Below are 13,707 nucleotides of genomic sequence, written 5' to 3' on the forward strand. Positions count from 1 at the left end.
CAAAGTGCGCGTATACGTTTTAAGCGTTTCCTTCATATGATCGAATATAAGGCCCTGTCCACACTGACCCGGGTAAATTTGAAAACGCATCTTTTTTTACACGGATAAGCAAACTGTCCACACTGAAACGGCGTGTTGGATCACCGAAAACGGAGCTTTTAAATTTAATGTAACCGCTGTAATTTACAATACATAGGAGAAACTAAACGACGTTTAAAAGACCGATTTAATGAACACCGCCGTACCATAGATAACCCTAACAGTAAATCTAAACCCACTACAGCCGCACAACATTTCACTTCCTCGCCTAACCACACTGCTAATGACATACAATTAATCCCCATCGAAAAAGTCTTCTCCAACCGAGACTCAATCCGTAAGGCCAGGGAAGCTTTTTTAATTCTAAAAGGCAGAACACTTGTTCCCGATGGCCTTAACATACGCGAAGAAACCTATTAGTTTGTTTACTTATATTATTATGTTGTCATTTTTTAAGCTTAGCATATTTTAAATTTTTTGTTTTATACTAGTACACTGTTTACATATTTCCTGTATTTAGTTTTACGTATTTCCGGTATTTCGTAAGATATCATTATCACCATATAAATTTAAACATAGCCAATGTAAACTTCATTGTACCTGAAGAAGGCTGGTTTGGCCAGCCGAAATATAGTACAAGACTAACTCTCTCATTCTACGTTGTATCGGTCTCTGCTTCTTCAATTTCAGTTTTCTATGTGTCAAACCGATTAGATCACTCAGTTGATCCAACGTATACCGGTAGGAGATCGTACACGGTTTGCTTGCTTGAACTTTTAATAGTCTTTTAAAAACGCTCTCTAAAGTGGGTATCGTTTTCAATTTTACCCGGGTTAATCATGTTAATGTGGACGGAAAACATTTTACCCGACGTTTTCAAATTTCTCCGTTTTCAAATTTCTCCGGGTCAGTGTGGACGGGCCTAAAATCGGCAAGACAAAATTAAATTCTCTTGAAATGGGGTATTACTTATAAATTTGGTGTTTTTAAGGTGCTCAGATCAACTTTGTTATTTCAAAGGATCTATAAGCGGTAAGCTAGCTAGTGCAAGGTATGGAATTCAAACAAAAAGACATTCGCAACTGTACGGGTTTTATAGTTTTTCCGTACGCGCGTTCGGAAATTTGGCGACCGTGTATCACAGTGAAACAAATTAACAAAGATTAACAACTACGTTTATGAAGTATTTGGTACGAAAGAGTTTTCTCCGTGGAGCAGGCCGGGGGTACTCCATATAGTGGACTATGCGGAGAGGCTCCGCCATCAAAAACACTCGAAAAGACCCGCGTCAGGTTGATGTATCTGATCTGACTTTATCGTGACTTTATTTTGGCTCTTTAGTGTTATATTTTCCTTCGTTCAATTAATGTGTTTTCTGTAAATAGTGTAGAATAATAAAAAAATCTGAAATCTGAGTATTTGAAGAGGCTGACTCAAGTAAAACGTTTAGAAGGAAGATGCAGTATTTTTACCGTAGTTTTGACAAAGGGTATCATTTTCCATGTAAGGTATATAAAATGGTTAAATTTTCTGTCAAGAATAGTATTTTAAGAGATTTAAACTTCGCTAAGTACAAGGCCTCTCCCGGGAGATCCCTTAGCCGGCTTCACAACTAAACAACATGTAACGTGGGTTTACAATTGACGTGTGCTTATTGGTTAATCTTATGCTGGTAGTTTATTGTTACTTGTGCCACATGTCTGATCTGGAGTGTAAGCTAAGTGAATGAAGAAAACCGATCTTGTGTGTAGTTTAGTGACGGGACGCGCGCGAGAAGAGTAGACCATGACGACAGAGATTCGAAGAAAGGTACAGTACGTTTTTAAACCCATTAATTCTTATGCAAGTGTGATTTTATCATCAAATTCTATATCATTCAATATCAAAACGGCGCCAGGCAAGCAGCAGGTGATTACAATCAAGAAATCACAATGAGAGATTGTCGTTTTGTTGTGTCAACAAGTGTTTAAAAGTTACTCTGAAAAATGTAGTGTATTGAAAACATTTCAAGCTTTTTGAAATTTCCTGTTGCGAGGTAGATAAAAGCAACAGCTCAGGGGAAAAAAACCGTCCGCTTTTAACGCCGACAGGCAAAAGACCAGAACCTGTTGCTTTTGCAGACAGCAGGCGGAGAAGATAATTTCCACTTTGATTCTGTAAAACTGGCCATCTTATGGTCTCTTCTTTGAACAGCGAGTCAAAGAAGGCCTCTTATTCTCAAGGAATCAAGTTGGATATACATGACTGAAGGTTTTACACCTTAGTAACCTGTCACGGCTTTGAGTGTCTTTGTATTGTACTAGCAGGGTTCAAATGGATGAATGGCGGAAAGTCACTAGTGCGTGATAAATGAGTGTTTACTGTCTCTTTCTGTTGTTGTTTACTGCAAGCTGTTTGTGCTGCTTGATTATATTTCAAACATTTTGCAACTAAAGTCACTAAAGTTTTGGTAAATAATAAAGATGGTAAATTTCAAGCTCGGTGATAAATAGTGAAGAAATTATTTAACATGACACGAGCGTGGGACAAAGAAAAATTCTGAGTCCCTGACGGGAATCGAACCCATGGCCTCCCAGATACCGGTTGGGCGCTCTAACCAACTGAGCTACGAGAGATTCATTGTGAGCTGAGCCATTTACTAGGTTTAGTCATGTTGAATAATTTCTACACTATTTATCACCGAGCTTGAAATTTACCATCTTTATTATTCACCACACATTTGATGATTTCGACATTGCTGATCCTAGCAGTATGCAGGACGCGTGTCACATATCACTAGTAAATGGCCTAGCTCACAACGAGTCTCTCGTAGCTCAGTTGGCTAGAGCGCCCAACCGGTATCTGGGAGACCATGGGTTCGATTTCCGTCGGGGACTCAGATTTTTTCTTTGTCCCACGCTCGTGTCATGTTGAATAATTTCTTCACTAAAGTTTTGGTGTTTCCGTAAGTTTCAGAAGACTACTTATCTTTTTGGTAAACATTAAAACGGGAAAAATCAGGTTCGCCGATTGTCTCCCCAGAGTAAAACACCTGTACTGGGACAGGGGAGGTGGGGGTGGGGGTGTGGAACTCTCCAGCGTATACTGAGTCAGTATCTCCCTTGTCCACCCTAGACGCATGATTAAACTTGCCGTCAAAAGGGAGGGAGATTGAGGATGATTTAATTTTAGGTGACCATACTATAGCCTGTAGCGCATACAGTATCCCACTACTATAGTCACATGGAAGACTCCTTTGACACTTCTTTTATTTGTTTGTAGGTTCTTAACCACTCTATTACGGTTCTCTTAATAATAGCTGGTTTCTTAATGCTTGCGTCTTCAAGCCACCAAAGTGACAAAGAGGTACTGTATCGGCCTGTTCAATGCATTATTATAATGAGTTATTCCTTTTTTTCGGATGCCGACATAACATCTTGATACCAACTTGCGAAGTGTGACATCGAAACCCCGGGGGGGGGTCACTTCCTGTTTGGCATGTCATGGTTTTTCGTAATGAAAGGGGGCCCGCAGCAAAAGGTAAACGAAAGGGGTGCCCCGCAAAATAGAATGAAAGGGAAGGGGTTGGACCCGGGGCGGAGCCCCCGAAAAAAACTTTGAGTATCCTCCGGGGCATCGAAATTAGCCTGTCTTTCGGTTATTTTTTTTAGGAGGAAAGTGAAGCTGAGCTTGAGCACAAAGCCCGGGTCTGGATTAATGCTCTTCTTGATCGTGTGGCCCAAAAACACGACCAGGAAAGGAAAGACCTTCAGAAAAGCCTTGAAAGCGGCGAAATCCAGATCGAGACGGAAGCCTAAGCCAGGCCACTTGAAGACAATTATTAGCCAACACAAATGAACTTTACATGAAGTGGACACACCTCTTTAAATCAGGAGGCAGTTAGATAGCTCTGGAATACGTAAAGCTCGAGCAGCGCTGAAAGAACAGCAAATGAAACCATTACTTTCAATGGAGTAGCCCTTGTTTTTCCATAATTCTTTTCCCGTTTACGGTTTTCAATCCGATCAAACACAACAGAGGAGTCCCCTCTGAATAAATATTACGTTTATCGATTCTGTTTTTAATATCTGCCAGGACGCGTTCGTTTTGGGATCAAACCGGAATACGAATAATTGGAATAATGCAAGTGAGCGTTCGTTTGGCTGCTCTTCCTATTCCGGTACATCTATTCCAGAATATTCCCAAACGAACGCGCCTCAAGTCTTTCTCGTGCCCAGAGGCCGCGATCCTTTGGTCAGCACCAAGAATAGCGATCTTTAGCCGCTTCCGGTCGTGATTGGCTATTGCAAATAGAATGGAATGAGACCGGAAGAAAGGTTATTTCGATATGACAGACGTAGAAACAACTCTGACATCAAAGTAGCCTGCGAATACAGCCGCCTCTCATTCGCGTCCCGCAACGAAGAGCGAATCAAACACGTGTTTCGCTCTTCGTTGCGGGACGCGAATCCCAAACTCCACAAAACGTAACCAATAAAAACACTTTTATACAAGAGAAATCGAACTCTTGATTTACATTTAATCCTGGGTTAGTGTTAATCAGCTTTCGAACAACCCGGCCCTCCAGAAGGATCGCGGCCTTTGGGGACGAGATTGCTGCATGGGAGGCAATCCGCATGGAAAAACTGGGAAACATTGGGGAAACATGCGCGCTAGGAGTATTTGTTTCCCCGTTTTTTATGGTCTAAAACAGCAAAGCCATGTTACAAACAGTCACAAACACAAGAGTTTATTCGTACAAAACTACAATTTGCTACAAAGCTGTTTTTGTATACAATCTAAAAAAGCAGCGATTTTTTGATTATTTCGAAAATCTTTCGCCTTGGTTAAGTTAGAAACACGTTTTCCCGGCGACCAGAAGGGGAAGTGTAAAATGACTTCTGCTTCCAAGGCTAGAAAATCAACAATTATGCAAACTATTGTACTCAAAAGTTACATGTAATCTCTTTCTTTTCTAACATTGTACTCTTGTGATCTGCCGTGACAATCTGCGTTGCGTGACTTCCACAGGGGCCTATTTGTACACATTTGCACCAGCCACCTGCCTGGGACGTCCAAAATGGTCCCCTGACTGCGAGGCTCCTTTGTTGGATCCCATCTGGAGCCCGATCACATTTTGGCCCTCTCTGAGCTGCTCCTCAGTGAATTCGCGTTTGTTCGCTTGGGCCTCTTTGGGTCCCAATTGAGGTACAGGCTTGCCGGTGGAGTGTGCCTACAGAATAGCAGACAAGAATCGATCAAAGAACGTGAGTGGTACAGTCGGGGAAGTAAGTGCCAGTTTTGGCAAATCTTCGTTGAAGCACTCGAAGAGATTCCGTTTTATTTCATCTAATCAAAAACTCGCGCGAGCGCGAGCGCTCTCCGAAAGTAATCACGCGAACAAATAAGTCATGTCGCTAAGCAACTTCTTGGAGGAACACCGCGGGCTCAGTCCTATCTTGGGGGCATCGATTTCGTCATCAAATGGTATTTTTTCCCGACTGCGTGGTGAAAACAATGAATAAATAACAAAATTCGGTGATTTGACCTTACCTTTCGGGCAAAAGCATGTAATCCATTGATAACCTGATGAAAAACAATATGGGTGCAAAAAATTAGAACGAAATTTGGACTTCAGGGGCACTGGATTTTGTCTATGGGGTAATACTTGGTGAGGCCGAAGCCGAAGTCCTCGTCAAATACCGCTTCATAGAAATCGAGAGCGAATAATCTAATTGTTTTAGTAGAATTCAAACTCATTTTCCTTCAAATTAGCGATTTTTAATCATTTCTCTATGCATGAAATACGCTTTAGCAGAATCTCGCCCGGACTGATCATGAATTAACATTTGAAACTTGCAGCTCTGTACGCACGCTCATCCATTCAGTTCATTCAACAATTTTGACGAAATTCACTCGTAAAGGTGTGTCAGAAAACTCACTCGTTCGCTGCGCTTACTCGTCCGTGTTGTCGTGCCACTCAAAACTCGTTACTCAAAATGGTACGCGAGTATTTTCCATGTAGTAGCGGTTTTCAATTGTTGACTCGCGCGCACACGTTTCCCCGCGTTTCGTACCGGCTACATGTATTTGCTTCGAGTTTTGATTGGTTCACTGGATTGTCGGTTTTCTTCGTGATTCGGCCAGAGTAATTACCTTGGTTTTGGTCTTACTATATGCAATTGAAAACTATTCTAATGAATAGAAATCGTACCATTACTGAGAAGTAACATACCTGAGGTACGTTCTGGCCTTCATACAAGTCGACAGTCTGGAAGGTGTCAGTTTTAGGCACTCCCATTTCGTCACAAAATGAAAGGAATTTTCCAATGTTCTCCATCTTGCAAAGAAAAAAATAAACAATAAAAAGATGAGGAAATTACAATCAGCCAATGAAATGTACGGAAGACTTGGCCAAGCGGTTGGTGCGCTGGACTCCGGATCAGGCGGCCGGGGTTCGAGCTTTGGCCGGGGTCATTTTATTGTGTTCTTCGCAAGACACTTTACTCTCACAGTGCCTACTTCCACTGTGCACCCAGGACTAAAAAGTATAAATAGCATATTTCCATGAATAAGCACCATGAGCGCTTATTAAATCTTGGCCAAATGGGGGGAGGGGGGGGGGGTATTCATAAGACGGCGCGTACCGTATTTATTCGATTAAGCGCCCTGGTCGCTTATTAAATTTTTGGACCTTGAGGGTGGGCGCTTATTCGAGGTGGGCGCTTATTCGAGGCTGGGCGCTTATTAAATTTTCACCATTTTTAAGCAAGTAGTACGTTTATTTTGCAAGAAAACAATGTATAACAATTAAACGTGAAGGTGTACCAAAGCTGAATTTTAAACTTTCATTGAAAGTTTCGGTAAAAAAAAACAAAACATTTTCGGTCTTCGGGATAGTATTTTAGTAGTAATTAGTCAATTTTAATCTTAACTTCAACAACAATCAAAATTCCTCTTTTAAGTGAGGGTGGGGGTGGGCGGCGCTTATTCGAGGCTGGGCGATTATTAACTTTTCCTACCTACAGGGTGGGCGCTTATTCGAGGTGGGCGCTTATTCGAGGTTGGGCGCTTAATCGAATAAATACGGTAATAGAGGGGTTGGGCGCTTATTGATTATTTCTTTCAGCGAGCTGTAAAGAAATTAAAAGAACAAAAAATAAGAAGAGATAATGCAAATGGAAGAAATCTGTAGCAAGATGGAGATAACTCTAAAATACAGGATATTCCAAACCAGAGGACTGAATAACATTGTCTTATATCGCAGAAGTGTCGCTCCGTTTGACACTCCCTTTGCGCGCAACTCCTTATGTAAGCCAGCGAAAAGTCAACCTCCTTCGCAGTATTTCTTTGCTCCCCGCGCGCGCGAGAGAAAGAGATTGTTTCCCTGTCTCCCGTCAAGGGAGCGGATAGAAAAGAGACCCTTGCAGTGAAGTTGGCAAAAAAACTTTCCACAAAGCAGCACGTGACTTACCATTTTGAAAGCCATCTTGCTCTGGTTAAACTTGATCTTTCCTCCAACCGTATTTGCCAGTCTACAAAATATGAGAGAAGACAGAGATGTTAAAGTAGAGAGATTTCGTACTAAGTAAATTCAGATTCCTCCACCCTTAATAACGCAATAGCATATATACTTTCTACACCGTCAGACTCCATGTAAAAGCAGTCTTACGCTATGTTCACAATCACTTTAGTGATGTTAGTAGGCAAAAAAAGCCTCAGTACGCAGAATAGTGAGAATACCAGGAGTCTCAAGAAAGCGCCGCGCAATAGCTTGTGAAAAGGCTTCCAAAAGGGAGCAGGGGGAAAAATCGGGCAAGCTAAGCGCGATCTGGGGAGAAGAACTTGGAACATGCAAAACATATTCATGCGTAAACGGAAGTCGTATCTGTTAAGCATTTATAATCGCCCGAATCGTTTCTATCGTTTCTTTGAGAACATTACACAGACGATCGCTAACGTCTGCGGCGGGACGATCACAATCGCTTGGATCACCCGTGTTCTATCCTTCTAGCTTCTCTTTCCTTTCTTCGCCATAAAACTGAAATGACAGAGAAGATTGGAGGCCACGAATTTCTCTCTTTCATTGAAGGCTGCCATTGCAGGGCAAAAATGATTGTTTTTCGTTGTTCTTTGCTCATACCAGGCGATCGGGACGATGGTATAAGAACCCCCGATCGCTTCCAATCGCTTCCAATCGCTTTGATCGCCTACGATCGTCTCAATATTTGCAAACAATCAATGCGATAGAAACGCTCGGGGCTATCAAATCAACCTTTACCGAGAGAGAATACTTGGCGACCACAAAAGAAGGCTAAAATTCAGGCTAGGGATTTCCCTGAAATTAAAAATTTAAACGTACTCGCAAAGAATTACTCCATCCTTTAAGGAATCCACGAAATCCTTTTGATCAGGTTCGGGTTTAAGAACCTGCCCTCCTCGGACTTGATTAATCCAGTCTCTTATTTGTGCCTCCAAGTCGGGATCGTATTTGGCATCTTTCTGCAAGAAAAAGGTGCGACGTTTGCTCAGTGCGAAGTCGACTGACACAGGACCACACAAGTCATTATTCGCTTAGCATGGTGTGCCTGGATTTTGCTGTATCCCCATACAAAAGTGACTTCAAAGGCTTTAATACAACTACCCGAGTCGCGTGGGAAATGATGAGAATAAGAGCCACAAAATGACATTCGCATTTCTTACTCCAGTTCTACTCAGCGTTGCTACTATGACACTTTAGGTCTTAATACAGTTCCCCCAGTTTTGCTACCCAACCTTTAGGCTACCACCGTGTTACGAAATAAACGGAGAAGAAGTGACCACTAACAAGAAGTGTTTTTAAAATACGGATTTACCAACCAAACCGCAGGGCAACTGGCTCTTTGACGTGCACAATTTATCTCCAGGTCAACCAACGAACCTCCAGTCTTTTGTATAGAGATTTTCGATTTACTTAAACTGCACAGTTTTATTGTTTGATGAAAGGGCTGTACTCTCAAACGGAGACCTAAGCACAAAGCAACTTATACTAAACAATCCTTGGCTCCAGGTCTGCCGGCGCCGCCTCACCGGGGGACGGTGAGAGGCGGCGTATTCGCAGGCTACCAGGACTTCAACAGCGATCAATACTACTGCTTATATAATAAAGGTCTCGAATTTCTGAAACCCTCGGATCTGTTTTTATGCCGAGGCAAGACACTTGTTACAAGTCTTTTTTTTTTCAGTTACGCCGCAGATGCATAGAGAATTTTGATAATTGACACCCACCTAGTTCATAATTTGCTTTGTCACTTCTTTTCTCAGAATGTTTTCTTAAACTCTGAAAACTGAAAACCGGAAGTGGTGTTGGGTTCGTTTGACCGCTTTGAACCCAAAACTCGAACTCGATTTGGACGCATCCTTACGCGGAACTGCCGTACTTATGGTGGGAGGCCGGGGGGGGGGGGGGGGGGGGTTAAGAAACTCAGCTCCCATGTAAAGTGACCGGGGGTGATCAGCAAAAATTTCAAAAGGAACCTAAAAACCCTCTGCAAAGAAACCAGAATCTTGTTTAATGGTGAGAAAGTTACAACACATAAGAAATATTACAAAATTGTTGCCAAATGATTAATGGACTGATACACAGCTAGTTCCATTTCACGTTTAAGTTTTGGGTGTCCGGTAGTTCATTTTTGGTTTCGGGCCTTCGTTTTCGGGCTAGATACGAAAACGAAGTTCTTCGTACTCTGTCTCAATATTCCTCAGCCGTAACACCACACGTACACTTTCTCCTTTTCGGTTTAACTTATTATTACTTCTCTGATGTTTTTCTATCCTGATAAACTTTTACTTTGAGGTTCCTTTTGATACCTGTTCGTGGTATTATTGATGGACATAAAAAAAAACATGAATGAGGCCATAGAAGGAGGGAACCCGTGTCGGTTTTTTTTTATCGCACTTCTCGTCGCTGTCTGGTTATAAAAATTGAAGGAAAATTGCTTGTCGTTGTCGGAATGTAAGTTTTCCCAAAAGGATTGTCGTTTGTCGCGATTTTATTTAAAGTAAAGTAAAAATTTAATGTGCTGTCTCTACTTTTTGGCCATGTCGCTTGTTGGAATTTACCCTGGCAGGGCCTCTTGAATGGCACTGTAGATTCCGTGCCGCTTTAACAACACAGGTTTATCAAGCAGTGCAGAGTGAACAGTAAAATCATAGTTCATCGACGGTCTTACAGGTTTGGCTAAGCAAAACGGCGCAAATAATCTTGAGAGGGAGGGAGGTTGCGGCTAAAGTACAAAAGGAAATATCTATCTACCACCCAAGGGAAAAGGGAAGGCAAAAGAGGCACGTTGTAACATTCATCGCTTCCCTCCACGCGGACTAGCCTAGGAACCAGAAGAACTGATGAACTCGGTTATTTTTCGATCCGCCATCTTGGAAGATACGGGGGACGCTGTTAAAGGCTAAAAAAAAGTTAAGTGACAACAATCCAGTTCCCTTAAACTTGTTGGCTTTAAGTAGTAATCGTGATTCCTCGATTTCTGCTACTCTCAACTCCCTGCCTTAGTCCCTCGGCGTCTAGCCTGCGTAGCAGGCGCACGTGCAGTTTTGGGCGCTCATTTAAAAAACGCGAAAAGGCGAGAGATGGCCACGCGGTCTCGCGCCTTTCCTTTCCCAAACGCGCGCTACTAAACTACTCGGCGCCATGAAATTTTAATTGTCAGTACAGGAAAACAGGTTACGTGACGCTTCTTGCGTGACAGTCCGACTTCAAACAGGTAGGAGACGAGAGTGAACGTGAAAATTAGCGAGTAAAGAATCGCAACGATTGTGGGCGCAGTAGAGGAGAAGAATATCATGAAATTGACAATATCTCAGACTGAATTTTACACTAACCTGCACTAAAAATGTAAGGTAAGGGCCAATCTTTACGTCAGTTGAAAGATACTCTGTCGAAATTCAATTTGTCGACTCACAGTAAGGTAAAAATTCATTCCGAGAGAAATCTGATTACAAATAAAACGTTATTTTTTTGGGAACAGCAACTGCTTTGCCAAGGTTCCTTTCCTTTTTATCGCCTGATAATATTTCTGTTACTATATCTCGGGTCACGGTCCTTTGACACGTGATATTGAAATCTGTTTTTTGCCCCCATCGTATTCTATAAATAGCAAAATCAGTACATATCCGTTTCTTTTTCTTCGTCTGGTTGGCCTTTTCACTTAAGTAGAAGAAACGTGAGCCTCTGGCTTCATCAAAGCGTAGTTAGGGGATTTTAATTGCACTCTTATGATGGGAAACTCTTTTGTTTTCGTTTGTCAAGAGAAGACATTAAAAAACGACATTGTTTTCATTTTCTAATTACACCCTCCAGTCTGGCCAATCAACGTGAGGGATGTAAATGATTGCATCATGGAATGAAGCAATTAACGAGGGAGGCAACCAACCATCAATTACAAAAATAACAATTGCATGGAAGTTTTTAAAACAGGAGTTAAGTAAGCACAAGCACAAAGAAGGACAACTTCTTATTTATTAGGGACTGATAAGTATACACAGAGAGGGATCAATACTGATTTGTATAAGTACCGATGTTGAGCCTTTGATCTGTAATACAGTAACGGGATAATACTTTCAATAAATCATGCATCAGTGAGAACATTTGGAATACGTGACGCGAGAAACCTTAGTAATTATTCCTTTTCCTCCACTTTTTCTGTCCGAGTTTGGTTACTAGGTAGGCTGAGAAAAAGTAATGTAGCAAAGAAACTAGGTAACTATTTACCTTAAAATGCTCCTTTGTATAAAGCCAAAGAATTGTAATTTAATTTAACAGTTGCGTGACAGACGGTAGGTGACTGTTTACCCGCGGAATTCAATTAACGCTTGTTATTTACCATATTTAGATGTCGGTCGGTACGTGTAAATGTAGACTGGGTTATTTCGGTTTCAGCTCAAGCGACTTTGGTGAAAGCAAGCCCATTGAATTGCTGATAGAATGCGTACAAGTTGTTACATTGTTAAAAATATCCACAATGTTTTATTTATATAAACTTTAAACAGTAAAATACGATCTAAATGTTCGCGATTGGGATCACGCCAAACATAATTATGCAACAACAAGTATGCATAATTTTCTCGGCAAGATTCAGTCGCTCGCGTGCACCCAATATTAAAGAAAATTTAAGACCAGTTTGGACACCTTGACATTTTGTAAGCGTTAGAGAAAGTTTGTAAAGGTCGGTGAGATACTGTATAGCCGTAATCACGAAGTAATAACTTTTTTCTATGCCAAACAAAACCAGCGCAAATGATCTCCTGTCGCTAACAATTAGCGATGCAGAACGGGAATTTGTAACGTGGAACCACGTCGATGTCTTTCAAGATTTTCGCTGTACTTTAAAGATTTTGTTCACTCTTTAAAGTTTGCGCTTTTTCCGCCGATTCCATAGCGGAATCTAACAATAAATGAAGAGATATATTTCAAACGCGCAAGCCTGCCCCACGCGCACCGCACCCAAGGTCTCGCACTATAAAATTTAATCGAGCAGTAAGCCGCAGACGGTCTATGAAGCGACGCTCCACAGATTTGAAACAAATTTTAACAGTTCTTAGCAGAATACTAGATCTTTAAATGGAATCCTTCGAGAGATATGTCCCAAACTAGAAAATATTCTAAACTGACATCACAAAAGAAATCCTATTGATAAACGAAGCCAAAATTGTACACGTTAAAAATAAGCCACATTGAAGCTTTAAACTTTGTACCTTTCGAGCTAGCTCAGCACTCATTCCAAAGCCTTTGGGTCGGGACGCCATTCTGTGTAATTCTTTTTGAACCAACGCTTCAATACAGCAGCAAATTACGCTTTTAGCAGGATCAGGATTAACTCCCAAGAGGTATTCTTGTGGATTTTATATTCGCCAAGAATGAAAATTGATTCCAGAGTGACGTCAGCTACGTCACGCCGCTACGCCTCAGTGATCTTCATGTGTATTTCAGACATTTCCGCAAATTCAGGACAAGAAGCTCGGGCAGATAACCTTTTATCCACCGAAGAATATTTTTTGTTTCAAAATGGCTTCAAAAATGAACAGTGCGTTTAGTATTTTTTTTGATCACAGGGCCACTTGCTTAGCAGGGTAAAAGATCACAACATAATTGTAACAAATTAAAACTTTTCAATAATTTAGGTGTGCTGTCGAACGTTCTCGAAGCATTTTTTCTTGGCTACGTTTTTTTTCAGACGCATAATCTGTAAATTAATTCCAATTTAGAACATTTTCGTAGTTCCTGTTACCATATGTGGCTTTGCAAAAAAATGGCAAAAATGTCCTGGATAAATTCTTTAATACCCAACGCAGACGTTGTTTGGGCTTGTCACGCGTTTCTCCCCATGCGTGACGAGCCCAAAGAAAGCCTGGGAAGGAGGCTAACGCCAAATCAACAGGGAGTCAACCACATAAATCACACAGAGAAAAATTATTTTATCAAAATTGCTCCTCATCAGAATAATTCAACTCTGCCATTGTTAATAACCTTTTCCTCTGTGTAATATTAAAGTGATGGGCTCTATTGTCACTGGCTAATTATGTAAACTGTTCAAGTCCTAAGATCAATTCTAATATTCTCCTTACCAATTTGTATGCATTTCTTATAATATGGGTGCTAAGAATTTGGTGATCCATCAGGACAATATCTACCCCAAT

The 13,707-nt window shown here is 41.3% G+C and overlaps 1 protein-coding gene and 1 long non-coding RNA gene across 2 annotated transcripts; one reads left to right on the forward strand and one right to left on the reverse strand.

Annotated features, from left to right (window-relative positions):
• The first annotated feature begins 1,658 nt into the window (after positions 1-1,658).
• LOC144656134 (uncharacterized) lies at positions 1,659-4,042 on the forward strand. Its single transcript, XR_013571263.1, has 3 exons — positions 1,659-1,848; positions 3,301-3,384; positions 3,690-4,042. It is a non-coding gene; the product is annotated as an uncharacterized LOC144656134 (long non-coding RNA).
• A 710-nt stretch (positions 4,043-4,752) lies between these two features.
• Positions 4,753-12,931, reverse strand: LOC144656132 (myophilin-like). The gene is made up of 6 exons (XM_078516364.1): positions 12,766-12,931; positions 8,381-8,520; positions 7,493-7,553; positions 6,254-6,358; positions 5,572-5,604; positions 4,753-5,251 (listed from the first exon to the last, which is right to left on the reverse strand). Exons 1-6 carry the CDS (start codon positions 12,814-12,816, stop codon positions 5,054-5,056), a joined length of 588 nt encoding a protein of 195 aa, XP_078372490.1. The 5' UTR covers positions 12,817-12,931; the 3' UTR covers positions 4,753-5,053.
• Positions 12,932-13,707: the final 776 nt, after the last annotated feature.

Source organism: Oculina patagonica, chromosome 6 (genome assembly GCF_052425735.1).
Source record: "Oculina patagonica isolate OP01 chromosome 6, crgOcupat, whole genome shotgun sequence".
Lineage (NCBI taxonomy): Eukaryota > Metazoa > Cnidaria > Anthozoa > Scleractinia > Oculinidae > Oculina > Oculina patagonica.